The sequence below is a fragment of the Melanotaenia boesemani genome, chromosome 17 (assembly GCF_017639745.1).
Source record: "Melanotaenia boesemani isolate fMelBoe1 chromosome 17, fMelBoe1.pri, whole genome shotgun sequence".
In the NCBI taxonomy this organism is placed as follows: Eukaryota; Metazoa; Chordata; class Actinopteri; order Atheriniformes; family Melanotaeniidae; genus Melanotaenia; species Melanotaenia boesemani.
Genome location: NC_055698.1, coordinates 10,319,951 through 10,347,375, shown reverse-complemented (window position 1 = coordinate 10,347,375; position 27,425 = coordinate 10,319,951). Strand labels below are relative to the sequence as shown.

Below are 27,425 nucleotides of genomic sequence, written 5' to 3'. Positions count from 1 at the left end.
AGATAGGTCTGATTTTAAATGCTTTGAACTGCCACTGACACTTTCTTTCCATTCATCTAAGCAGATGAATGGGTGTGAATGACGCACTTAGGAGACTCCAGCTTAGAACAGGAAATCCTTGTTTTCATTCTTTACTTTCTGTTTCAGTTTTACACATCACACCTATTTGGTTGGCTGGTACATTACAGCAAACTGTTTTGTTGGTTATCTTAAGAACACATCAACAGAACAATTACCAGTATGAAAAAATTGCTTTCTTGCTGTCCAGACTGTATAAAAAAGGGTCTGATGTGGATCACGTATGAGCAAAAAAGTCAGATTTGAATCACTTTTGTCTGCAGTGTGAACGGAGCCAAAGATGGATTAGGTAGGGAGCTTCATTCATGGAATGAATAAAATTGTTTTAATGATTTTGTTGCTGTAGTCCACTTGTCCATTGGCCATATGTTTAGTCCTCACATTGACTCAAACCTTGACTTATTCATCTTGATGGGTCTGCATTTTTCAGACAGATTTTTTATGTAAAAAAAAAAGACCTGAAGCTTATTGTCTTGGTTTGACGTATCGTCATTACCTGTTCATAGAATACCATACGAAACGATATGCACAACATCCGTTATAGCTGTCCACTAATGTCTGTACTGATATGAGACAAAAGAAAAACATTAAAGTATGCTGCTTGAAATAAACTGCAAAATCACCTGAATTTTAATGAGTTGGGTTTAAAAATAATTCAAGCAGATTTTAGACAAATAAGAATCAGATAGGTCTGATTTTAAATGCTTTGAACTGCCACTGACACTTTCTTTCCATTCATCTAAGCAGATGAATGGGTGTGAATGACGCACTTCGGAGACTCCAGCTTGGAACAGGAAATTCTTGTTTTCATTCTTTCATTCTTTACTTTCCGTTTTAAATTTTACACATCACAGCTATTTGGTTGGCTGGTACATTACAGCAAACTGTTTTGTTTGTTTTCTTAAGAACACATCAACAGAACAATTACCAGTATGAACCAGGAGGGATTTAATGAGATAAATTTATAATTTAAATGGAAGAATCTGTACTGATGGGATGGGAAATGTAACAACTCAGCTTGAATTGGGTATGATGTTTGCGAGCTTGACAAGCTTTGGGATGTTGGTTTTTACTGTTTAGACCAACCTTGTTTATCAATTTCTTGTTTCACATTTACCTTTATGATTTACTTTTACAACCTAAATGTGTGGCAAAAGCATCCGCTTACCCTGGTCATACAGAGCAAATTTCACAAACATGTATGCTTCTGTTGTAAAAAGGTGAACTAGAGTAAGCTATTGCATGTGGCACTTCACAGGAAGCATATCTCAGACATTAAGGACACAGCATGGTGCCAGGAGAAAGGTGTAGTAAGAAGTATGACATATCTAATGGAAAAAAAATGGATTGACATAAAAGCAACTGCAAAAGAAAAAAAAACAATTGAAGAATACAAATGAGATGTAAATTCCATAGGGGGGGATGCAGAGTTTTCACTATATTGTCATTTATAGAGGAAAAGTATTCACCTTATTTTTTGCCGTAACTAGGGTGCCGACATATGAAGTGATTTTGTCATCTAACTTCCGTTCTGGAGCGGAAGTGCTGTTGTTGTGGGTCGGAGAGAAATTGATTGATTGGAGTGTTTTAGAGTAAGTGTTAGAGTGTTTTAGATAGTTTTTACAGTTTTTAGAGTTTGTACCTGTGTTACATATAACTATCAGTGTGATTGTGTTTTACAGTTACTGTTTTTCGTAAGTTTTCATTGTTTTGTTCTTAACGTAGAGCATCGCTTACGTTAGCCAGCTAGCGATGTCTAGCATATCATGTTCTGTGAGAGGATGCCACAACAACTGGATAAAGAGGAGACAGCAGTTGAAGCAACAGTGCTTTGAACATAAAGTGGAGATGCAGGAATGTTGTGGAGCAGCATACAACCTGCACCCCCCTCCCAAAGATGAGGAGCATTTAAGGCTGTGGCTAAAGGCGCTGAACCTGAAGAGACCACCCAAGCGACCATACGTTTGTTCGTTTCATTTCGTGGACGGCAAGCCGACGGATGAGCACCCTTATCCTGAGAAATGGCTCGGCTATGATGCTCCGGTGAAGAAGCCACGTCGGGTGTTGAAGAGGTTACCGCCGGATTCAGGTGAGCAAGCGTGTTGGTGGTCATGGCAGCAGCGTGTTAATATGACGTTACTCATGTAAAAGAAAATATGTGCTTGTAATATATTTAAAAATTGGTGTTGAGTAATTCACCAAATACAGCAAATTCGCAAAACTAAAATTCTAATCACCGGTAAGTAGAATATACTAAATATTAGATATCAAAAGCTTTACCGTACTTTGACTGCTGACATTATACCTGTAAGATGCTAGTAAGATGAGTAGTTACAGTCTTAAATCCATCTGTCTTAAGTTATTTGTTCAAGTTTGTTAATATGTTTAATGTTGTGGTTTTTTCAACAGGTACATCAGGTGGTGCCAGCAACGCAGTAGAGAACTGTGAGGATGAGGATGACATACCTACACACTGTGATGGGGAAACACAGTGGGAAGATTTGTCTGTCAATGACCACAGCTATTCTTCAAAATTATTACTGCAACCAAAGCCCAGTACATCTGACAAAGGAACACAATGCATTGAGCAAGTTCCACTGTACATAACTTTACTGAGGAATGACAACCTTTCTCAGCTTTATACAGGGTTATCTTTGGATGCATTTAAGTCTGTTGCTGAGCACCTCACAAAAGTCTACAGCGGTAGCTTTCATTTACATCCGTGGGATCAGCTTCTGATGACCCTGATGAAGCTGCGTCTGAATTTATTGCAGGGTGACCTTGCTGAACGGTTTAGCGTCTCCCAAACCATTATAAGCAAGATTATCAGTTGCTGGATTGACCTCATGGAGGACAACATGAGGTGTTACATCCCATGGCTTCCCAGGGAAACAATTCAAGCAACAATGCCTCAGTCCTTCAAAGAACATTATCCAAAAACAACATGTGTGATTGACTGTTCAGAGACTCCCCTTTTTCCATTGTGCCATGAGAGATTAGACCAGATACTTAGCCTGCAGATGTTCATCTGGTCAGCATCTGTGTGTATATGAACATGTTAATTTATGTAGGTTTATACATGTAAAATATTAACATTAAAAATACAAATGCTGCAAGATATTAGCTGTCAAAATCTGAAGTACAAAATGGATAATGAACAGAAATTAGAATACTATTATCTGACAATTTACATGGACAAGTTAATTTAAATGTAATATATTAAAATAATTCACCCTTTGAGGTCTATGAAATGTTTTTTATGTGTGTATGAATAGTTGTGAAGTTAAACAAACTTGTATTTTCTGTTCTTCTTTACTTAAAGTAAATAATCAAAGTATTCTACTGTGAGCAGTAATAAAATAAAAGAAGTGTTATCCAACCTTCCATAATACTGAGGCTGCGTGACTGCAAGACCTCCCCAAACCAGCGATGCAGGAACAGCCTGTAGTCTCCACCGATCCGTCACTGCTCAGTAACGCCCATGCGGAGTGGTCAGCGCACGCTGACTGGCTGGGACTGACGCTTGCCTTCAGAAACGTGAAGCTCCCGTCTTTGTGTGACAGCACACGACCCACCTTTCCACTATGTAAATACTGATATGCCTCAGTACTTTTATAGTTTTTCATAGAAGCTCCGTCAACCCCTAATGACAGGACGAAGTAATTGAAGATGTCTCCATACGTTACGGCCGGCCACTTCCTCAGATCGTCCTCCCATGATAAAATTAATGACGGATGAGGCAATGTGATGCCATCCGACCTTCTGAGCATCGTCTTTGTATGTTCCCATTTCAAAGGAGTAGCGTTGTGTGCCATGTTCTATTTTATTTTGGTTTACAGTGATAGTTTGTTAACCGGAAAATTACCGGAAGTTCGCTTTCTTTTCCCCTGAAGTCGTATGACAAAATGCGGAAGTAGCGGAGCATGGAAAGTGGGCGGGGCGGAATAAGGTGAATAGAAAAGGAGCAATCACTGGTGATATGCCAGTGCTATGCCTTTTGGGAAGTTCTGAGAGTGCATCAGGAAATAAGATGCATTGCAAAAATTGTATTTACTGTCATTTTGGTGCAGAAATTGTAGTATTTCTCATCAGTGTAAAATAAAATAGTTCAAGTTTGAGTGACTTGGCTTCTAAATTTGCTTAGCACTGAATTATCGTGACTTACTCAAAAAGTTTGCTGGGCTGATTCATTGCTACAAAAAAGAGGAAGAGGCAGGAACATTGTTTTAAAAAACCCCTACCACTCTTAGTTAAATCTACTGAGTAGAATTTCTCTTTTTAATTTTTTAATGTGGAATAATTATTTTAAAGCTACACTGTGTAAGTTCACAACCTCTTGACTCATTTTTATGGCACACTGATATATACACATTCTTACACATTTCTGCAGCGTCCCAGGGCTCAGAAACAGAAAATAACAGTACGAGTAACAGTTTTTCCAGCACGGGTCATCTCATGACAGCTCTGTTTTGATTTGTAGCACAGTGTCACACTAGCAACCACATTTCAATCCTCTGGCCATTTAGCACGCACACACTGGCGGATTCAGCTGAAAAAAAAAAAAAAAAAATCAAAAAAATTCTTCTGGAAACATTCCTCTAGGGAAAAAAAATGTGTTAAACAAACACAATTTTCATCATAACAAAGAAAACCCCATATTTCTTAGTTTTTTTTTTTTTTTTTTTTTTTTTTTTTTTGTTAGTTTTTGTTTTGTTATTTTTGTTTTTTACGTGTCATTTTTCATCGTATTGTGAAGAATTCTATCCCAACCCAAGGTTTACCAACAATGTTATGTTAAGAATTATAATTCCACTAAAGGTTTCTACTCCATAAACAATTGATAAAACAAATAATACTAACTTAAAAACTTTCTAACTAAACTTTTTTAGTGTTTAAATCTTACCACAATGACCTCTCAAAAACCAGCATGCAAGAGTGGACTTCTGTCCAGAGTTTCTACACAGATAACAGTGCAAATGTATTTAAAGAGAAAATTGTTCTTAATCTCAGAACTAGGCAAGAGTGATGTCTTCTTTCCCTGATGTTCATCCCTGAAAAGTGTGTGTGAAAGAGTTCATCAGTGGTTGACTGCACTTAAGAGCAGACCTTGACAGCTGTCATGAAGGCTGAATAAGGCTTTTTTATTAGTCTTAGGCTGTAGTCTTCTTATATTCAATAGAATCTTGCAAGTAACTTCACTGTTTATTTGCTTTCTGTCAGCGACAGAACACATTAATCAACATCATTGTAATTCAGTTGACTCATTTTCTACTATTGTCCCTAAATGAGATGTTAAACACTTATACAGCAATAAGGTATAAAACAGCAAGCATATGGAGGAGAAACAAAAAGGCAAACAAGTAGTGTTAAATCTTTTAGTGGTCATAGGTGCAGACTCCTCCTCATGTGCTGCATTATTTTTAACTACAACAGACATCAAAACACTTAAACTTAAAGGTGACAACACACTCTGATTTTAGCCCTTTTATAAGTTTGCTGCAAATTACATTGCAGCATCTAATAAATCTGGCTAAAAATCATGTTTGATGTGAGCAGACTGCAGGATGCTATCTGCCGAATTGTTGCAGGTTGCAAATGTGAAGATCAACACAGATTCTGAGCATCAGGTTAATGCAAAGTTTTACAAGCAGACAGACTAATAAAAATAACATTTATTCAAATATGCATTTATATGGTTATAACTTTCCACACTTTACATCATAAAGACAAGACTGCTGCTGTTGCACAGTAAGAACAAGTCAAAAATAACTATACTAGCAGTTTTGTGACCAAAGATTACCAGAGGTGAATTTCTGATAGTGTCGGAAAATTAGGATGATCATCCTGCAGCAACTTTTACATCTACAAACACAGAATAATGTGTTGATAAATAAGATGCTGTTTTAAATGCATAAAACTACCCAAAAAGAGCTAAATGGAGTAGATGGAAGCTGAACTAGCTTGCAGAACTAAAAAAAACAAAAAGAATCACAGCTGAAACTACTTTTGAAAAAAAAAGATAAATAAATAATACCACTGGAAAAGAGAAAAAAAAATAATATAGGAGAACCTGACATGAGTTATAAAAAGAGAGACAAAATTCATTAGCAGCAAAAGTTTTAAAAGTCATTACAAAGTTCTTGCAAGAAAAAAAAAAAGATAAAAAGCAATATTCTATTCTAAATTTTGTCAGACATTGATGTGGTCAAAACTCATAATGTGTAAGGATGTTTCATCATGCTATTTTACATCTTCAAGGCGTGGGAAGGTGTCGCTGTCCTTGCTCTGTTCATGGCTGACAATGAGTCCATGTCCATTTGAGCAGCAGAGATGAGTTTTTTAACACTCTTGCTGCATTAATGATTCTTTAAAGCCTTCTCTTTTTGGTTACATTCATGTCATTACACAGTGAAAAGGTCAGTCTCATGACTCAGACCACTGCCACATTTAATAGTCCTCTGAATGTGCTGCAGTGAGTCATGTAGAGATCTCTCTGAAACCCACCATGACTGCAGTTGCACATCTGATTTCAGTTGCGAGCCATGTTTCATAGAAATTCTCTTTTTTTCATCTTCATCACACACACACACACACACACCTCCAGTGCATTGTCACTGCTGCGCTTCACCCTCGCCAATCAGTTTAATTTTTACATATCAGAGCAGGGTGAAGCTCGCTCACATACTCACACGCCATTAGTCGTACAATCTTATGTAGAAGGCATAATCACCAAACTCTGCAGAGCATGTCATTCCAATTGCCATGGTAATTAGAAGTCCCTGCGCTGACTGACAGGACTTCACTAACAGCAGTTTGCAGATATATGTACGTCTGTATGCACATATAAATTCTTTGGCTTAGACTAAGTTAGTATTTAGAATAGAAGCAGGGCTATTTCATGCTCCATGCAGGTTGCTTGAAACTGAACAAGCTTGTTTGCATATTTGTTTTATTGCTTGCTTTTCTGGGGGCTTTCAAATGGCATCAGCAAAACATGCAAAACACTGTCTTTAATATGACTGAAAAAAAAATAAATAACTGGGGATATTTTAGAAGTTGAACTGGAGTCTGCTGAGATACAAACTGGCTCTGGGCTCAATGCCTTATCCAAATGCTTTCCAGAAAACAAACTAAGAAATAAGAAAAGATATCCTCAAATACTGTGGTCGCAAGAGAATATTCAGACTTTTACCCACAGATGCTTCAGTTTAATTCACAATCTATTGGGAAGATCATTTTGGATTTTTGCTGCTTGAGTTTTACTTCTGGGATTTTTGTAAACGAGACAAAACACACCAGCTGCCATTTAATCAAATCTGTTGTACACAGGCCAAATGTGTAGCTTTACTATATGAAAACCCTAACAGGGAGATGAAAGTACAGCCAAGTTGCCAGTAGAAATGATAGAATATAATGGGAAGTTTGGGTAAAAACCATTCAGCCATCATCTCTCTTTCAAATAAATTGTTTTGAAATATATTTTGTTTAAGAAAAAAGCACAACCATCTGGCTGCTGTCATTTTGCTCCATCTGTGTTTCCGCTTCATCAGTAAGCTTGTGTATTGGTTGGCTTGTGTTGTAGGACACTAATGTCTCTTTTTCTTTCTGCACAATGACAGAAATAGCTGAGTACAGGATATACATTCACGCAGGTATTAAAATAACAGGCTTAAAAGAAGTAAATATCAGCTTCATAAAGTAATTATTTAATTGGTTAGCTTGAGCCTATAAAAGCCAAATGCTTAAAGTTGTAAAAACAATGTGACTTACCTTTTAAAAAAAGACATTTTTATTACATCTATGGCATAGAAATGCCTTTTTTCTTGTTCCATCCCAAGTCCTGCCACACAACTCATGTCCAGGACAAATAAAACTACTTTCATTTTCTACCAATTTTACTTTTTGCCTTGAGATGTGCATAATGATCATATAAATCCTCTTAAATTTGGTAAACTCAAGACTTTCTGACTTTCCACTATTGCTCAAAGCACAGTGAAGACGATCTTAACAGCTTTAAGACAGAATGGTTTTGATGGTGGTTTTTAATGACACTCAGACACTCATTGCTATCCTCAGAGTGGACTTCTAACCTCACTGTGTAGTCTATTTTCCTGACCTTAAGAACTCGCAGTGCTACCAAACACTAACCAAGAAGACTTGATAGCATAACAATGTGAAATTGTTATGCTATTGAAACTGAGAAAAGAGAAAATAAAAAAAAAGAATTGAGAATGCAACTTCTGTGTCATGATCTCAAACTCAAGTTCTACTTTTTCATCCTGTCACTCTCCTTTCTTCCTACCTTCTAGCCCATCTTCCTTGAATCTTGTTGCTTGTAAACACTTTATAATGATGCTTACAGTCAGCAAGTAATAAAACATCTTGGAAACACTCGGATGAGTCATATTTCCGGGTGCAGGTAAACACCATACATGGTGATTTAGGTCAGATCCTGCTGCCTGCTAATTTGGGGCATGCAAATGTGAGTTGTATTTAACAGACCATAAGGTCAAATGAGTTGGAGGACTAATGGCATTTCCATCAGCCTCAGCTGTGCTATGTGTTTAGCGTTACTGAGAAAATATTAAAACACTTGTAATTAACTAAAATTGCCATTCAGCTTTAAAGAGATCAGAAGGATTATATGCACTGTCAAATAGGGTAGCAGTTGTCCGATAATAAGGTGTGTAATCAGATAAACTGGATACTTGATGATGGATATAGTTCCAGCAGTGAATTGCTCCATAGATTGGAAGTAGAAGCCACAAGGGATTCGTAACCAATCTGCAGGACATCTACCCACAGTGCTACTTGTTGTGCATGCAGCATCATACTACACTTCATTGTTATGGGGGAACACACTGAAGACTTCGCTTAGTCTCCAAGATAATTGAAGATAATTTCTGAATAATACCATGCATTATTTATAAAATGAGAAGTTACTTGATAATAGACATGCAAATAAAAGGTGTAATTTATTTTGCATGGAACTAAAGTATAAATAATGAAAAAAAGACTTTAGATTTTAAGAGCTACATTAACAAAGTCAACAATTACGTTGTGAACATCAAGTTAATTGTTCTCCAATTATCAACATATTATACACATCACAAACTATACACCACATAAACACAAAAAGAAATTGTTTACGCTCTGGCAGACAATAAAACAAAGTAGTGTAGTTTAATATGCAGCACACAGCTCACTGAAATAACCACAATCACTACCAGACCCCCCATACAAAAATAAATTGTTGCTCTGTAGAATAGCAAATCCTGACCTACCCAAGTGAAGAGAAAAGTCTATGAATGGCACACACCACCACAAATCATGTTTCATAACAATTTACACATTAACATTCACATGTTATTCCATCTTTAAAAGAAAGTTGTGTAGTTGTTCCGTAGTGTAAAACATACCAATTGCATGTATTATAAAAATAAGTAAACTTTTATGTTTTACATTTTTTAAATAGAAGCAAACAAAAACATACAAGGCCCTGCGATGGACTGGCGACCTGTCCAGGGTGTACCTTCCCTCCCTATTGTTGGAATAGGCTCCAGCTTCTCCACAACCTTTAATTGTACTAAACATTATAGAAAATGGATGGATGGAAAAACATACAACAGATGTGGATTTTGTGGACTTAATTAAAAACCAGCTATTTTTATCATTTGTAGGTGGCTGATATGAGCTATGATGTTTAAATCTAAAGTAGAGTCGTGAGTTTGTTGACACTCCTACACTTGGATTAATTTATTAATTTTTACATTTAGAAGCCTATAAATAAACTTTATGATTAACCCTCTTTTTAGTTTATTTGATTGTTGGTTTTGTAATTTACTTTTGCCTAATGGTCTGCTTTCTTTTACATTGCATTACAGTCATTTAGAAGATGCTTTTCTTTCCAAAGTGACTTACATCTCAAAGTAGGCAGTAGCATCAACAGCCCAACTGGAAAGTGTTAATATTGGCCCTATTATAATATGTCTTCTGTGGGATTCAATCTTAAGTCTCCCGCAAGGGAGACAGATGCCCTGCCATCTGAGCTATCCAGCCACCTTGGGTGGAAGTGGTTCATTATTGGCTGATTATTGGGACAAATCTGTTCCAAGTCTTTAAAACATTAACTCTCCAGCACAGGTCACAAACTCAGGTCCTGAAGGGTCACTGTCCTGCAGGTTTTAGATATTTCCCTGCTTCAGCACACCTGACTCAGGTTAATGGGCAATAAAAGCAGCACAACAGTACTTTGGAAGATGAAGGTTAATTCAGCATCCATCTTGCATCCTGTCTCCTTTCTGACCTTTGTGCAGCCAGTAAAAGTCAGTCAAGGATGGACGGACGGACGGACGGACGGACGGACGGACGGACGGATGGATGGATGATTGGATGGATAAGGGAAGTAAGGATAAATGGATGAGTGAGGGGCAGAATAAATGGATGAGGGAGGATAGTGGAGCATGGGACTGAGACAAATTGTGCAGCTAATAAAAACAACCTAAAAATGAGGAGGGGTTTGTCACTCAAAGAAAGGCTGCATGATTAAATAATCCAATCGCATAAGACAAATAATTCTCAAGGTAAAATAATAAAGATTGTTGCAGATTTCATGGTACATGAGTCATAATATCCTTACACCCTAAGATAATTCATAGAGCCATATATGGGTGTTACATGTGGTTTTAATGATGTGTAAATTGTGTTTTGATTTACAATAAAGGACAACAAAATTATTTTATTTTTCCTCTCAGAGAAAAAGAGCATAAAACAGCTTTTGTTTTTTTTATGTTTGGTTGTTGTCATTTGTTTTTGTTTTTTTTCTTGTTTTTTCTTTTTTGATGATATACTTTACACTCTGACATTTTGAAAGACTACTTTTCCCTTAGGAGTCAGTCTAATGGACATAGAAAGGAATAGAAAGAATATGCTGACCTCCTTCAGGGGGCATCCTGATATCATCCATAGTGATGGTGGAGACACGGTGCTGTCACAACATGCAGTGAAAGGAGGGGGACCCAGCTTGGTGTCATCAACTGTGAAACACTGGGGAATGACCCAAGCCGGAGCAATGACTGTGACGGTAATGGGACCCGTCTCTAGCAAAACAGTCAAAAGGGGAGGCAGGATGGAGCAGGAAAACTTGAAGGGAGGCATTGTGGGAGGGAAGTTTGTTGAGGATGATCAAAAAGACTAGTAAGAAGCTAGATGGCAAAGATGCAGATGGATAGCACAGTGTTTTGGGGTGTTTGAAGTTCAGATCTGACAGTTAAAAAAGGGAAGTGCAGGATTTGTAAACATTAGATTTGCTTGAAACAGGACCAAGCAGACTAATTAGTGACAATCCTAATGTTAATAATTTAATGCAAGAAAATGAATTAGTTCCAATTATTTTGTATTTTTCTATCTTATATGGGGCTTTGCCACTTATTTAGTATCTTCTGCATTGTGAGAGTTCAGAGCATGCTTAGCCAATCATTCTGAGCCTATTTAACCTTTTTAGTCATAGACCAAGCAGACTTCTCTATAAATTTACCAACAAATAATTCTGCATACTGCCCAGGTTGCACCATCTCAAGATACCCTGCTTCTCTTTGTAATGTCAGGGAAGAGGAGTTGATTCTGTAATTTGCTCATTTGGTTCACTTTTCATATTTCATATTTCTCACACATAGACTCTTTGGAGAAAGCTTTCTTTTATAGTCCCCTCACCTTAAATGTGTTCTGTAAGGTGTTTGGGGAAAAAAACATCCTGTGATATATTCTTCAACTGCACACTGGGAGTTGCATTTTCATTCTTCAACCCTAAAGAAGAGTTGTAAGCTTGCACTTCTAGAAAAGCCTCCCTTAAAAGTGCTGTTGCAAAGTCTGCCCTGCTGATTTATAGCAGTATGTGTGCATTTTGTATCTAATAAAAGGATATGATGTGAATCATATCACTTTCAAGCTCAAAAAGCTCATCTCAAAAACCTTAAGAGTTCATTTATAAAATTGGCTCATTGCATTTATATGTATTTAGACAAGTGTTTGGGAGGATAAAGAATGGTTGCAACAAGGTTGGTTAACTGAGGCAGGTATTAAATAAGCTGAAAGTGCCGTGCAAGCTGTTTTTTTTCCATGGAGTTTGTGTAGGTCAAAAATGAATTAGCCTTCCTACACATAAGGAGAAAGACAAGGAGAAGCATTATTTCTCATGTCTCTCATGTTGTACAATAGCATTTGTTATTTGCATTATGTGGCCCCATTTATAGGCTCATACAGCAGACATGACAAGGCTGGTGAATCTGAGCTGAAAGCAGCCTCAGTGACTTTGTTATGTTAGACTCCTGTGTGTTGTCTGTCATAAAAACTTTGATAAAGTATGTGTCTATATAGTTTTGGAAATAGTATCGAAAAAAGAGGCAGATAAATGATGGATTTCATCCTATAGAAATCTCCTCTCTTGGCACGTCATTGTACAGTACAAGGTTATTTCAGTGGGCCAGAATGACCTTCACAGTAGCCATGAAGAAGCCTCTGACTGAAGATATTCTGTTGTTTAATCATTATGTTGCATTAAGGGTGTGATGTGCTGTCCATTATGTTGGGAAATTTGTGCAACACTCTTTCTGTTACAATCAGCTCAAAAGCCTCTAGAATAGTCCCGAGCACTGAGGTAGGCTCTCTTATTTCTTTCAGTTTCTTTGTAGCCACCCGAGTGGTACCAGAAGTCTGAACTATTCAGACACCTCAGAGATTTTTACGTGATTTTAGTGCGCTGTTCATGTCTTGATTAAAGTTCAAAGCTTCATTTTTCTTCATATTTATCTTGATTTTAAATGCATTTAATCCTTTGTGACAGAGAATTCATGTCCACTGGTCGTCATTAGCAACATTCTTCTTCTACTGCAAAGCAAAAAGAAACTGAGAATAAAAGGCCAAAGAGACATACCAGATGATAACCACAATCTAAAGTTATATAACTTTGGTCTCTAAAAGAAGAGAGCTTTGTTTGGTGCAGTATTTCCCGGCAACAGTAGTTAACACCTGCACTACAATTAGGGGAAAATGTATGCAAACATCCCAGACATTGCAAAACATAATTGTGAAAGCAGAGCAGCAGGGTTACAGGAATGTTGAACCATCGAGCTCAAGTACAGACTCAACCAAACAAACAAACCAGGCATAAAAATGACCTCTGGGTGCTTTTGCATCACTGTGACCAGCAGTGAGTCGGCCTGTGCTCACAGACTCACCTGTCAAACACCTTCACATGTAATGTTCATTCCAATGTGACGGCTTAGTGGAGGACGTTATGCCCACTGTGTTATTTAGAGCAGAGCTATATTAATTAAACAGTCTCACTCTGACTGGCTGAGCCTTTCTATGTGACCATTACATGTAGACAAAGTATATAGAACCATAAGAGATCACATAGTTAAATATGCTGTTTTAACAGAAAACATCTCACATTTGTTTTTAAAAAAATGTTTGGTCCTTAAAATGATAGAAAAGCTTGTTGTTGAACAGCTGTGCAACTGATGGCAACTAGTTACGTGGCATTTCTCAGATACCAGGCTGCCCAGCCTTGCTAACACACAGTGGAGCTTCGTTTTTGGCAACAGGAGAGATGAGATTCCTTGTCCTCCGACTACTCAACATTTCTTGCTTTTCTCTCCATTTTCCTGTTGGCTTAACAGAAAAAGAGCAGAATTGGACGATGGAGCATCAGCATTCTCTAGAGGCCAAAAGTGGGAATAACATTCTTTTTTGAAAATAATTCATCTTTCTCTCTGTCTGATCTTCCTCCTGTCTGCGTCGCCTCAGTGCAAGATAGTATCATATTTATTGTAGGACTCAGCTATCTGCAGACTGTTCTATTTTAAGCTGGGAACAATCGCCTCTTTTTTTAAAAAAGTACCGACGGGTGTTATGTGAAAACAGAAACCAAAGGAGACTGCATGACTTGTGGCTTTTAAGGTTGTGTGCCATCACTTTGATCCACCCTATATAACCTTAATAATTACCCTAAGTTCATTCTTTCCATTTTTCCACCTGATCACATAGAAGCAACCCCACATAAGCAGTAAACCCCCAGTAACGTAATACCCTGTTTATTTCAAGTGTTCCTACATCTTTGACAACTTAAGTGCTTACATTTACTGTACATGCTGTATTCAGGGCATTTCCAGCAAATGGGTGTGTCAGCAATTCACATGGAAACTGAAACTAAAGAAAAACAACAAGGCAGATGAACACATAATAAAAAAAACACAACAGAGAGAATTCGCTCCTTCCTTAGAAACACATGGGACTCTGAAAAAATACATCTGCTATTACTTTTCCTACAGGATTTTGATTGTTGGACTGTTTAGATCGTTTTGCATTTGTTAGTGCTGAGTAGAAAGAAATGTGATTTACATATCATATCATAAGAGACTCCAAAAATATTTTTATTTATGCTTTGTTTGCATTGTATTTTTAGATCTATACGTTTCTCTTTAAAGCTGTTGTTAAATGCATCTGGCCCTTCAGATGTATTTAAAAACAACTCCCCCTGTGTTTAGTCTAAACTTGAGTCAAGTGTGTATTAGATTTACTGACTGAGACAAGAAAGAGCAGCCTGCAGTGCACTTTTTTGTGTGCATTGCAATCACAACTGTGTACACAAACAGGCCACTATGGAAGCAGGCAAAGAAGATACAACACTGGAGTTAAAGGTTAAACATCTGAAATCAGCACTCACACACAGAATACACTTTGCATTTTAATATGCTGATTTGCATCAGTTTCGACTCTTACGCAACACAAACCAGTTCTGCCTGTTTTTCCAGCTGCTTGTTGCTAACCATTTATTCTAAATCTCTATTCTCTAATGTTCACCGTTCAGTGTAATTTCCCTTTCACGTCACACTCCAACAGGTAGGTTCCTCCTTGTCTTAAACTCTTCCTGCAAGTTGACAACCTCTACACCCCCCACCCCCTTCCTCCTCGTCCGCCTACTGCCAGCCACCAGGTGAAACACAGACATTTAACATTAGCACATGAAGGAACTGACACCCTTCCCATTCAGGAAAAGTCTGTTTTTTAGTGCTTCCGTCTTTCTTGGGTAAGGTGTTTTATTTTTGTCTATATTCATATGAATCTATGGCTAAAAACAAACAAAAAAATGTAACTCAAATTAATTGTTATTCATCTGTATATATTGATTGTGACGGATTTTAGTTTAGTTTCATTTGAATGCAAGAAAACCTCCAAGGGAACAGACTAAAGATAGTTTCAGGAAAAAGGGCAAGTATATTTCTTATTTTGCTGCTTTTCTATCATACAGCTTGGTGGGATTATGTTAAGGGATGTAAGTTCAGCCCTGGCTTGTATAAAGAAATGAAACTTCTAAAGACGGGTAACTGGAAGGGGTTTGAATAAAACTATAATCGGATTCCTTATGCTTTTCTTACTTATGTCTGATTTTCGTTACCTTGAAAGAAGATTAGATTAATGGTTAAAAAAAAAAGTGAGAAGTGTAAATCACAGAAAATTAAAACAGAAAAAGAAAAAAGAAAAAAAAAGCTGGGATTGGACATGAAAGTCATACATGTCAATGTAAGCCCCAGCTTGGAGCTTTAACTTTAAGGTATACGATGTATTCATGGTGAAGAGGGAGGTATTTCCAAACTAGCTGAACCTGCAGAGCAAGACCCACACAAATATGGCAGAGTTAGATAGGATATACAAATATTGTCTCACTCATACTACACCTGTGCCTCACCTGTTGCATGCAAATGTTATCGAACCTGCACTAAAAGTTTTATTTGAATCCAACTAAATTAGGATGCTGGTATCAAATGCATCACAGATTTTAGGAAATCTCACAACAACTAGAAGGACAAAGCCACAGCAAAGAGATGGATGAGGGCAGCTACTGTCGGCCAGGAAGGCGATGTTACAATCTAGAGCAAGTAGGAAAACAAACTGTGGACCAGCTTTGCCATCTCTGTCAGAAAAGATGTATTGTCATTTCTGAGATGTTAACTCTTATCTAGATTGTCTGTCACCCAAAATTTTGCCTGGCATTTGATAAGACATTTGATACTTTCTACATTTGTAAAAAGCCAACTGTACATTTGCGTTAAAGCATATGTGCTTTGTGAATACATCAAGAGTAAGCCTTAAGATTTACAGTCAAATCTGTTCTTTAGGTGCAGCTTCAGAACATCTGACTCCCCCAAGAGCCGCAGGCCGAGGCGCGCTTCAAGATTAATGCTGCTGGCTGTATTATCCATTTAGAAGCAGAGGTAAAGTGCGGGTAAGATTTGCAGTGATTGAACATGTCTGGCTTTAGATAGCCCATGTTTTGACTCAATGTTGAGTCTTTTTAAGCTTCGTAATTTAATAGTCAGGAATGCTGGATGAGAGAGAAAATAGCAACTGATTTGACGGCTCAATATGTCTAGAGTGATGCTGAAATGGTGACAGAAAGCGTCTCGGAATTCAAATAGTCGGGATTAGACGAGACAGAGTTGAAATGGAACAGTGGGCAGCGAGGCTGTTATCCAACTTCTTTCCTGTCAGGCTGCAAACGTTTGTCAGACTGAGATGTAAATGCAATAGAGAAGAGACTTTGTCCTTTTTTTCTTCTGTTTTTTAAAAGGAGCAGTTGAGAAAACCTAAACTTTGTGAAGTACAAAAGACTCCTTCTGTCTACACTTATATACCAAAAATAAATATGTAAAAACAAAAAGAAAGCTGCAGGTGCTTCAGAACACAATCTTTAAAGTCTGCATACAATCAGATAATTAAATCCACATTATTAGTGCTATTATTTAATAAATTCCCTTTTGCCTGTCAGAGCACAACTCCCATGATACTGCCATGCTCATATTCACAAATGAAAGGCTGTCATCTTGTTGGAAAAGTAAGGCTGCAATAGACATGTGGGATTACACACAGATGGCCACATCTGTTTGTTTAGCCACACTGTTGTTCAAATAGCTGACTAATAGAGTCGTGGGCATTGGTTTCTTTTCACAGCAGGGAGGCTCTGATGATGACTCACCCACATTCATGTATAATGAGTCAGGATCGAAAAAGCAGCTCTGTGTTGCACATGGTAAACACCTGTAACAGGGGATGAAGTTGTGGAAATGATGTCTCTTTGCAACTGATTAATATTATATAACTGCTTAGGTTTTGTGATTGCATATCCAGCTTCATCGAGCGGGGGAATAACATCAGAGTGGGAATGAAAGGACTTTAGTATTTGAAGTATGATTGATATAAATGGGAAAATGAAGACATGAAATATTGAAATTCATTGGTCTGTAAATGTAGAGTTTAATATTGCATTGAAATGTATTCAGTTATTTGTCTTTTTTTCTATTATGTACTTAAGCATTAGTGTTAAATAGAATAATTTGTGTTTATGTGAATAAAATAAATAATCACACTGACACTACTGATGAGCTCATTTGAACTGCAAATGTGCAAATCTTTAAAGGAACAGTCCACATGTTTTACCCTTTTAGTGCAGTCTTGGTGGAGCTTAGCTGAGTTTGTGATTATTTCAGCTTGCACTTGGTTAGAAACTGTTCAGAGCTCCCAAACATGTAAGTTCACCCAGTGAAGAGGCCGTGCCAAAGAATATTGTTCAGCTGGTCTATTATGACGTACATACAGTATCACACACTGACTGCAGCTCAGATAGTTTTAAGATATTTTGTAAGTAGCCGTCTGATTATGCCAGCAGTCCTGTCTGATATATCGGTTTTTATTGCAGAATTTATCCAGCAATGTCTCTCAAAATAAATCCCAATCAGTGTGAGCATGCTGGTAATCGTTGTTACATTCTGTTTGTCTCTATGATGTTTTCCAGTTATTCGTCATTACAGATGATACGTCCAAACACAGTGTGTGTAATGCTGAGCACTGCAATCCCAAGACTTTTTTTTTTTAATATTGCTAAGAAAGCAGGACATAGTTGCACTGATGTACGGAAAACCTCAATAAAATACAAAACATAAGACTAGATTACCAGAGTTTGTACATTTCTAATGAGCTTGGTTAATTGCATTATGTAGTTGTCAGAATTACTCCTACAGGTTTCTTGAAGGACATTTCAAAGCTCTTCTTTGGATATTTTCTGCCTTTTGTTCCATTTTCTGTCAAGATGATTCCACACTACTTCAGTAAGGTTGAGGTTTGGGTCCTGGGAGGATTCATTAGTCCATAAGACTTGTTACAGCTGATTTTCAGCCCAGTTCTTTTTTAATTTGGTATACCTCAGCCCATTCTACTTTTTCTTTAGTTATTTAAGAATGTAACATCCACCCTTGGCAGGTACTCTTGCTATTTCCAATAAGACTTCATGGAAGAGTAGATGGATCAACTGAAGGGCCAGATGCATCACCTAGGTCCTGTGTGAAGTCTTTTATTTTTCATTTTTTAACTTTACTACTTTTTTGTTCTCGACCTGTCAAGTTTCTTCTGAATTTTTGAAGATGCTGCTAAGATATATCAAGTTTTGGCTACTGGTTAATTGGAAATCCCTTTGTTGAAGCAAAGATAACAAAGTGCTTACAGATACAATTTAAAATGGTTTCTTTTGTAAGTTTCTAAGTGAAGACAACACAAAGATAGGGGTGTAGATAAATAACAATAAAAACATATAAAAATAAATATTAAACATTTTTTTAACATTTTTTAAAACAATCAAATATATAAAAACAAATATACAAATGTCTGAAAATGGTCAAGTCCAGGCTAAAAATGAGTGAAAAAGCCAATCTAAGGTGAAGATCTTGGAAACACCTTCAGAAAATTTGGAGAATTATTGCTGAAGACTTTTTTAAAGAACTGGGGAGTTGGCTGAAGGCTTTTGCACCTTTTGTTTCATAGTGTTGATATCGTTATAGTTACCAAAGAGCCTTGTCCCCCTGTTTTCCACAGCATTCTTTACATTGTGGAAAGTGTCCAACATCCGAAAAACACACCATGCAAATTAATCAGCAGTCTTTCAGTTTCTCTAGTGTCCACCTTTCTGTGGAATAAACTCCTTTTGAAATGATTGTTCTGATCTAATCAACTGTTTTTCATTGTTTAGGTTAAGAACAACAACACCCTCATTCCAGCTAGTCACTTGACTATCTCCGTCATCCCCTTCAGCTTCTTCTGTCCTCTTCTCCACCTTTCAGGCAGCAGTCATGAACTGGGATTCTCTGCAGGCCCTCCTCAGTGGAGTCAACAATTACTCCACCGTGTTTGGTCGGGTGTGGCTCTCAATGGTCTTCATCTTCCGGGTGATGGTGTTTGTGATTGCAGCCCAGAAGGTGTGGGGTGATGAAAGCAAAGACTTTGTCTGCAACACTGAACAGCCGGGCTGTGAAAATGTGTGCTACGACCACATCTTCCCCATTTCCCACATCCGCCTGTGGGCCCTGCAGCTCATCTTCGTCACATGCCCGTCGCTGATGGTTGTTGGTCATGTAAAGTATAGAGAGAGGAAGGACATGAAGTACATCGCCTCCCACAAGGGTGACCATCTGTATACAAACCCTGGAAAGAGAAAAGGAGGGCTGTGGTGGACGTACCTGGTAAGAAAAAAGGATGTGAAAGTGTTTTTTGTCCTTGCTAACACCAGACTGGTGTTAGAAATTCCACAAGCCCTTGCAAAAGATGACAAATAAGTTTCTTTATTTCCCCAAACTGCAGTAATTCTGTATGAAATCTGATCTTATCTGATATTAAATTTATCATCTTCTAAAATTGAGCATACCTCAAGTCATCAGCCATGACCAGCTGCAACTAAAATACTGCTTTGGTTTCTCCTTGTTTAACCCACATTCATCTTTCCTATAGGTGAGTTTGATCTTCAAAGCAGGCATTGATGCTGGCTTCCTCTACGTCCTGCACCACATCTATAACGGTTATGACTTGCCTCGCTTGTCAAAGTGCTCCCTGGAGCCTTGCCCTAACACAGTGGACTGTTACATATCCCGGCCCACAGAGAAAAAGATCTTCACCCTGTTCATGGTGATCTCCTCTGCTGTCTGCATCTTCATGTGTATCTGTGAGATGATTTACCTAATATGTAAACGTATCAAGAAAGGCATTAAAAGGAAGATTGATGCAGACAAAAAGATGTTTCGAGATAGTCACGAGATGGTGCCACTACATAAGCAGAGGTTCGATTCCAAGTCCAAAACCTCTGTCAGAATTGACCCCACTGCCTCTGCCTCTACTCAGAACCTCAATAACAACAAGGCTGAGGAGGGGCCATCTGGGAAAAAGTAATGAACAGTACAGAATGGACTGTGTAGAAAAACTGAGCTAAGGTCTCTAAATGCAAGCATCAGACTCCATGGAGAACAATTGCTCAGTGCTTCAGACACCCATCAAATCAAGGAGTTTTGACACACGGACTTTCACATCATATTAAATCCCAGAGACATGAGTGCACAAATTTGGCATTTAATTTATGTTACAGAGAAAGTAGGGGGCTAGAGTTGTTTTATTTTATTTTTTTTATTTTATTTTTTTGTATGTTATTTTTTTGTGTTATATATTATTTGTATCTATATTTGAGTTTTGGGATATTTATTATTGCTAGAAAAAAGTTTAAGCTATTACACTTAAACTAAATGTATGTTGTAGAATGATGATGATAAAAAAAAAAGATGAAGAAAACACAGTGGACCCTTTTAACTAAACATATGCACTACCTGCTCATGAATAAGGCAAGATAAACCAAAGCATCTCTTTTAAAACATCAGTAGATTTTTTTATAGCAAACATTCTCATTAGTTTAATTTACATGTTATTTTGCCACATATTTTTAATTTTAACTTTGTGATCGAGGTATATGTGAATTTATTATCACCACTGAAAAATATTGGGTACAATGAATTGTTCTATGCATAAATATATGTGTATCATTTGAAAGGAAATGCAGCATTGAAGGTCGTATATTTCACTTTACATTCATTTTTTTTTAAAAAAACCTGTATAAATTGGTTTCCCACAACTATCAGTGTTTGCCATTTCTTCTTCAACAAAAACTTTTTCATGATCTATTTAAAAGCTTATTTTACTTTATGTTAAACAGTTTTATCAGTAATTACTACATGGTGTCTTATCTGAAGGGGTGGGATGGAACTGGAAAATAATACTTGCATTTTTCATAGGATTCAACAGTGACTGTCAAATTTTGCTTGAGGAGAGGAATGGACACTTTTTTCTTTTTTTTTTTAAATCTTTATTCGAAGCAAACAACAATAACAGAACATGGGATACAACAAGTTGAAAAAGAAAAGAAAAGAAAACAAGGACAAAGTACAAATAAATACATCTTGAGTATACCATAACACCAATTGCCAACGGTTTATTTAAAAAATAAAGGAAAGTACATCCAGTTTATAGAAATAAAATTAAACTGTTTGAAAAGACGACAGTTTTTAAGGCTTTCTTGTTTGTGTTCTGTGTTAAGAAGGATGGACACGATTGTTATGTTCTGGCTGCTCTGTCGTCATCATTTTGCCACTCCCCTGGCCAATCAGGTGCTTAGCTGGCGGATGCGGTTTTGATGGGCAGTAAAATACTCCAATAGCCGCCTTGGACAGACCGGTTCTTTTTCCGCCCTACGGGATAGCTTGTTGGAGGAAGTGAAGTCTGTCAAACATGAGTTTCCATTACGGCCAGGTATAAAATATTCTGTGTATTTTGTCTGTGGTAGTTTTATTAACATGTTTGAATTGTTTGTTATTAATGTATAGTTTGTCGTATTGGCTCGGTTCAACGTAACTCAATGTCACGGAACCATGAGAGACGTTAGCCATTCATTTGTTTGCTATTAATGTTAGCAGGGTGCTGTTTCAGCGATGGCAGCTACTGGTAAACTCTTTTAATGAAATATACTGAATTCATATTACGCTAACATTACTAGAGTTCCTGTACGTATTACACTGCTCCAAATTTTAACTGATGGACAAAGTAATTACAGTTTCAGTGTGGATTTGGGTTCCTTCATCGTTAGAAAGTTGGCTAATCAGATCATTTACTCGCTTAAGCTAAAGCGTCCATTTAATCTTAAACCGTGTTACTTACTGATCAGTGTTGTAGGTAAATGGGAAGTGCTAAGTTTTATTACTTTGGATTTTTTAACATTTACCTTTTAATTGCTGCTAAATTCCCTAGTATTAGTTTTCACGTATTAATGCAGTTTGAATATTATGTAGATAATTAGAGAAAAACACAACATTATCTCAAGGCTGGAACTAGACCCTCTTCATGAATGGCACTCTTTTCATTTAAACTTTCCTTATTACTTTTGGGAAGAAGGGATTGTTCAGGGTTCTCCTCATTGGACCAGGAGTGTTGTTGCATTCAAAGTTTAGGTCTCTGTGGGTTCTTTACTGGGTTCAGGTCCATAATTTGGATATGACTACAAGACATTCAGAGATTTCCTTGAATCACTTCTGATCAATGTCTTGCTGAAATTTAAACCTTTGCTTCAGCTTTACATAGAAATATTCTTTTTAAACCATCCTGACTAGATTTACAACTATTTTCAAAGACCCAACACCCCCACATGATGCTCTCATTGTCATCTTTGACTGTGGCTGTACCATTAATATGGTGGGGGGATTTCTGACATCTTAAACCTTTAGAAGGATGGAACCTGCTCAAAAATTTTATTTTATCTTTCCTTAGATCTGTGCCTTCAACCAATCCTGTCTAACTGGTGTATTGATTGGTCTCTCAGCCTCATAGCTTGGTTTTCAGCCTAACATAGACCATCCATCAAACCTTTTATAAGCAGGTGTGTTGCTTCCCAGTTGTCTGCAGTCTGTTGTAAAAGCAGCTAAAGAAACAGGATAGGCCAGAGCTCAGCTGTGAGAATCAAAGGCCTGAACATTTATGTAAATTTATATTTTATAGATTTTCTTTTAATAATTTAAACACACCAACACGTTTTTCTAGTCATTCCTCAACCCCTTACATTTATATTGCAAGAAGCGTGGGCTAAAAACAATGACTTCTTAGTATAGAGGTCATCCTTTTTGAGGTCACCAGGAGCCTTCAGAGCAGGGCTTGCGGCATCGATTTATTCCCATCATTTTGTTTCTGCCTTTTATCTCAGTCGTTTCATGTTTAATATCCACTGCAGCTCATAAAATTGGTCAGCTTTAAGTTAGACAGCAAGAATAGCTTCTGTTTGTAAACACAACATTCAAACTCAGACATTGATGCCTTCATTCATCAGAGAAACACTGCACGCCTCTGCAGCAAGCTTGAGAATGATTGAATAGAGAGACAACCGATAATGACACATTCAGAGACACAAGTCAGAACAGTTACACACCAGAAAATGACATGAATTGACTATTAGTGAATGCAGTAAAGGTGTACTTTCTGGTTTAACTGTCTGTTTAGGCTGCTTACCAGCACTGCAGCTCTGACACTATCGGCGAGAGGCATTCACATGCCAGCTGACTTAATTTCCCTAATCTTCCCTCGACTGTAGACCTAAGTGGAAATGCAGAAAACCGAGGGCTGAAATAATCTCTAAATTCTGTGACGTTTTAGATTTAAATTCCCCGTTTGTTACTTTGCATTAATATTCATGCATAAAATTCAAGTAGCTTGTGTATGTGCGGTATTCAGAATCTAATGACTAAATGTGAACATGTATGCATTAGTCTGTGTACTAGTTATCAGAGTTTTAATAACTCTTGTCACTTCAGGGCTATCCAGGAGGAAACCCACCACCAAGGGCTCCGTATGGTGGCGGTATGGGTGGTCCCCATGGTGCTCCTCCCTCAGCTCCATATGGAGGTACTGCAGGTCCTTATGGGAGTTATGGAGCCCCAGCTCATGGTGGTCAATACATGCCCGGACCTGCCGGTGCCCCTGGTGGGCCTTATGGAGGTTATGGAGGTCATCCTCATGGTGGACCTAATGGACACTTTGCTCCTCCAGGTAATGACAGACTGAAGCAGGAGCTTTATGAGCATTAACAGCGCTGCGCCAATAGATGTTAAACAGGCCCATACAGTTCACAATAAAACCGCTTATTGTCTCTCATTCCTCTTCTGTGCTTCAGTCATTGTCTTCCTCCCTCGCGTTCTGGTAGGATGATGGATATAAAACGACTTGCGTTCCCAGGCAGTCATGTAGAGACAGGGCTCAGTTTGTGCCCCTCAGCAGGACTGCACGGCTGGAGTGATGACTCTGGTAATACTGAGTGAGGGCTAAACAGAGTAAGAGACAGATGGGCCAACAGCGTGTTTTGTGTGTGTGTGTGTGTGTGTGTGCATGCATGGTTGTATTGTTTCCAGCAGCAACTAAGCCCAAGTCAGAACCCGATAGTGTATGTAACCATCACTCCCCACAGGGACAGAATCCATCAGGGTCTGGCCTGAAATGTCACCTGTCCTTCTCTCCCCATTCATTTTTCTGACAATCAGTCATCTTTCTACTCCTCCCTTCCTCTCACACCACATTTTCTAAGACTCATTTTCTTTTCAACTATGTATTCAGATAATGACCTCTTGCCTTAACGCTATCTGCCTCCTGCTGAGATGACTTTTCCCAGATCCTTTACCAACATTACCTCACCATCTGAAACTCAGAGAAGTTTAGCAGAGGCTGGAGAGGTAGTCTGTAGCTCAGCAGCAGCAGGTTTCTAAACTGTAGAAAGATTAATTATGAGATTCAAACACAGACATATTTTTATGATTAAGGTTCATTTGAGTAGAAGCAGTAAAGTTTCAACTATCAGAAAATCTGAGAACCTTTCTTAATCGGTCAATGATTTTTTTTTATTGTTTTTATTTTAATTCTGGAACGCAGCAGCTGCCTTATTTCTGACGATTTTCTCTTTTATTGTCTCCTTATTTTTACTCCATCCATGTGTGCTACTTCTCAAAGTCAGGGAACTTTGGTGAAATCAAATGCCAGTAAGTCTGATTACATTATCTTTTCATCAGGCATGTTTTTCTTTGGTCTAGGTAACGTTCCTCCTGGTGTTAACCCAGAAGCGTACCAGTGGTTCCAAACTGTTGACACGGACCAAAGCGGCTTCATCAACTTTAAGGAGCTGAAACAGGCGCTAGTCAACTCAAACTGGTCCACTTTTAACGATGAGACTTGCCTCATGATGATCAGTAAGTCAACTGCAGCTGAACACAGAGAGATCTGTGTTGAGTAGTTTTTTTTTTTTTTTTTTTTTTTAAGTTCATACTGTATTTAGACTTCTCTTGAGACCGAATGAGACAAGTTTTAACTTGTGCAATGCTGTCAGTGACCTGAATAGCTACAGCAAAAGGGAGGGGGGAGTTGAGAGAAGTTACCTGGGAAAAAAAGAAATAAAAAAAAAAAGAAACAAATGGATGAAAGAGTGGCAGAATAAAGAAGGTAAGCTGAGTGTGAGTAGCCCCCTTAAGGTTTACAAACTATAAAACAAAAAACTTTTCTCCTGCTGAACAGAGAATTTAAGGAAACTAAGGAGTTAGGCTTAAAAAAAATCTAATCATGTTTGTCTGCATCCGTGTTTGTTGTGTGACTATACTTACATTCCAGCTGCAGTCTCCCAGCAGTGACTAATGTGTTCTATTACCATAATGGAAAATGTGTGACCTCTGTGGACTACTGCTACAAGGAGAAGGGTTGTGATGATGGACGAGGGCTTTGGTGGAAACATGCTGGAACTTTTGTGCTTTGTTCTAAAAGAAAGTAGAACAGTGACTGAGGAAAACTCTTTGATGCTTGTTTATCTGAGCGTGTTGTGTTTGTTATTTCTTGTCAGATATGTTTGACAAGACAAGATCAGGTCGGATAGACTTGTTTGGCTTCTCTGCTCTGTGGGACTACATGCAGCAGTGGAGAAGGTTGTTTCAGCAGTATGACAGAGACCGCTCAGGAGCTATTAGTGGCATGGAGCTACATCAAGGTATCATTGTTTGCTCGTGTGTTTAAACAAATCCTGCAGCTTATTGTGATATTATTCTTAACAATTTCCCCTCTCCTCAGCCTTAGCTCAGATGGGCTATAATCTCAGCCCCCAGTTTTCTGAGAAGCTGGTTCAGCAATTCAGCATGAGAGGAGGGCGGGCCGGCCTGCAGCTGGACCACTTCATCCAGGTGTGCACACAGCTCCAGAGCATGACGCAGACGTTCAGGGAGAGAGACACTGGCATGACGGGCAACATCCGCCTCAGTTATGAGGACTTCCTCTCTGGTGCCATCACAAGGCTCATGTGAGCCTCACTTTACCAGCAGCCCCTCTGCACTGTATATGCACAGCATCATTCCATGTTCAGGTTATAATTTGTTAGCCTTCAGCGCTTTGCCGTAAGTGCCCCTACATGCTGCACCACATACGGATTAGCAGCAGCCAGTACACACAGTTCTAAGGCCAGTTGCTGTGAGTGGTGAAAGCTTAGCACTGTGCACCTGAATAGTCATAACAGAAGCTTTCGGTTGTTAACTTTTGCCAGCATGCAGGCTGCAAGTGACTGTGGCTTTCTGTCACCATATGCTGTCTTTCTAAACAGTCACAATTTGACCAAATATGCCTTGTTAGGAGTGCTAGTTAACACAGCTCATGTTAACTAGAACCAGTACATGATGTTATGAGTGATTAAACTACAATCAAAGAAAATTGCACTTAAAATAAACATGATGGGTGACAGAATAAGAAATAAATAAAGCCCAAGAGCTGCTCCTCTGTTACAGTCATCAGTGTGAACTATAAATTCAGGCTAATTTGCTCACATGCAGGATAAACATACTCTTTTGCCATTAAAACTGTTGAACTTTATATTAAAATAATATTATTACCAGGCTGTTGAAGTTCAATTTACAGTATATTAAGAAATAGTTATATAATGTTTTTATTTCTTTTTCTTTCTCCTAATTGCACTCAAATCCCAGATTTAAAAAAAAAAAAATGTGACTAAGGGAGAAATGAAATTGTGCCTCATTATGTTTCTACTTCCAATCCAATTAAATGGGATCATCAGTATTGTTTCCTCCTGGGGTTGATGGATGATACGTTCCACTAAGGTGTGTGTATTCTGATATCATTGAACATGCCAAATGGTTTGTAATGCAGAAATCAAATAAACTATTTGTATTCATGTTCCTGATTAATACTCTTTATTGACTAGTAGCAGGTTTAATGTAGCAAGATGACTACTAAAGAAAAGCTGCAAGATATATTTGATGTGAAAATGAAGTCTAAATGACTACATCAGTACTACAGTGAAAGTTTTTTTTTTCAGTTTTTTTGGTGCTGAAAATATGATTTATCCTACAAGTTTACCTTTATTTACATCTTCTTTTCCTCACCATTTGTTGCTCTGCTTTATCAAA

At 37.9% G+C, this 27,425-nt stretch overlaps 3 protein-coding genes across 9 annotated transcripts; all 3 read left to right on the top strand.

The window, feature by feature from the left end:
- Positions 1-1,719: 1,719 nt before the first annotated feature.
- Positions 1,720-3,050, top strand: LOC121628055 (the record flags this gene model as incomplete). The annotated part of the gene is made up of 2 exons (XM_041966954.1): positions 1,720-2,167; positions 2,488-3,050. Coding segments are annotated over exons 1-2 (900 nt in total), but the record flags the coding sequence as incomplete, so codon positions are not given.
- A 12,013-nt stretch (positions 3,051-15,063) lies between these two features.
- Positions 15,064-20,762, top strand: gjb9b (gap junction protein beta 9b). Of its 7 annotated transcripts, none has more exons than XM_041966883.1 (4): positions 15,076-15,166; positions 16,257-16,352; positions 19,248-19,646; positions 19,912-20,762. In XM_041966883.1, the coding sequence occupies exons 3-4, from the start codon at positions 19,257-19,259 to the stop codon at positions 20,344-20,346; spliced, it is 825 nt and encodes a 274-aa protein (XP_041822817.1). In that variant the 5' UTR covers positions 15,076-15,166; positions 16,257-16,352; positions 19,248-19,256; the 3' UTR covers positions 20,347-20,762. The 7 variants fall into 7 exon arrangements, with proteins under 7 accessions (XP_041822815.1, XP_041868589.1, XP_041822817.1 ...); XM_041966878.1 differs by having other exon boundaries at positions 19,157-19,646; XM_041966881.1 differs by lacking the exon at positions 16,257-16,352 and having other exon boundaries at positions 15,064-15,166.
- An 882-nt stretch (positions 20,763-21,644) lies between these two features.
- On the top strand, positions 21,645-27,190 carry pef1 (penta-EF-hand domain containing 1). Its single transcript, XM_041966884.1, has 5 exons — positions 21,645-21,750; positions 23,796-24,030; positions 25,062-25,217; positions 25,859-26,002; positions 26,083-27,190. Exons 1-5 carry the CDS (start codon positions 21,730-21,732, stop codon positions 26,310-26,312), a joined length of 786 nt encoding a protein of 261 aa, XP_041822818.1. The 5' UTR covers positions 21,645-21,729; the 3' UTR covers positions 26,313-27,190.
- Positions 27,191-27,425: the final 235 nt, after the last annotated feature.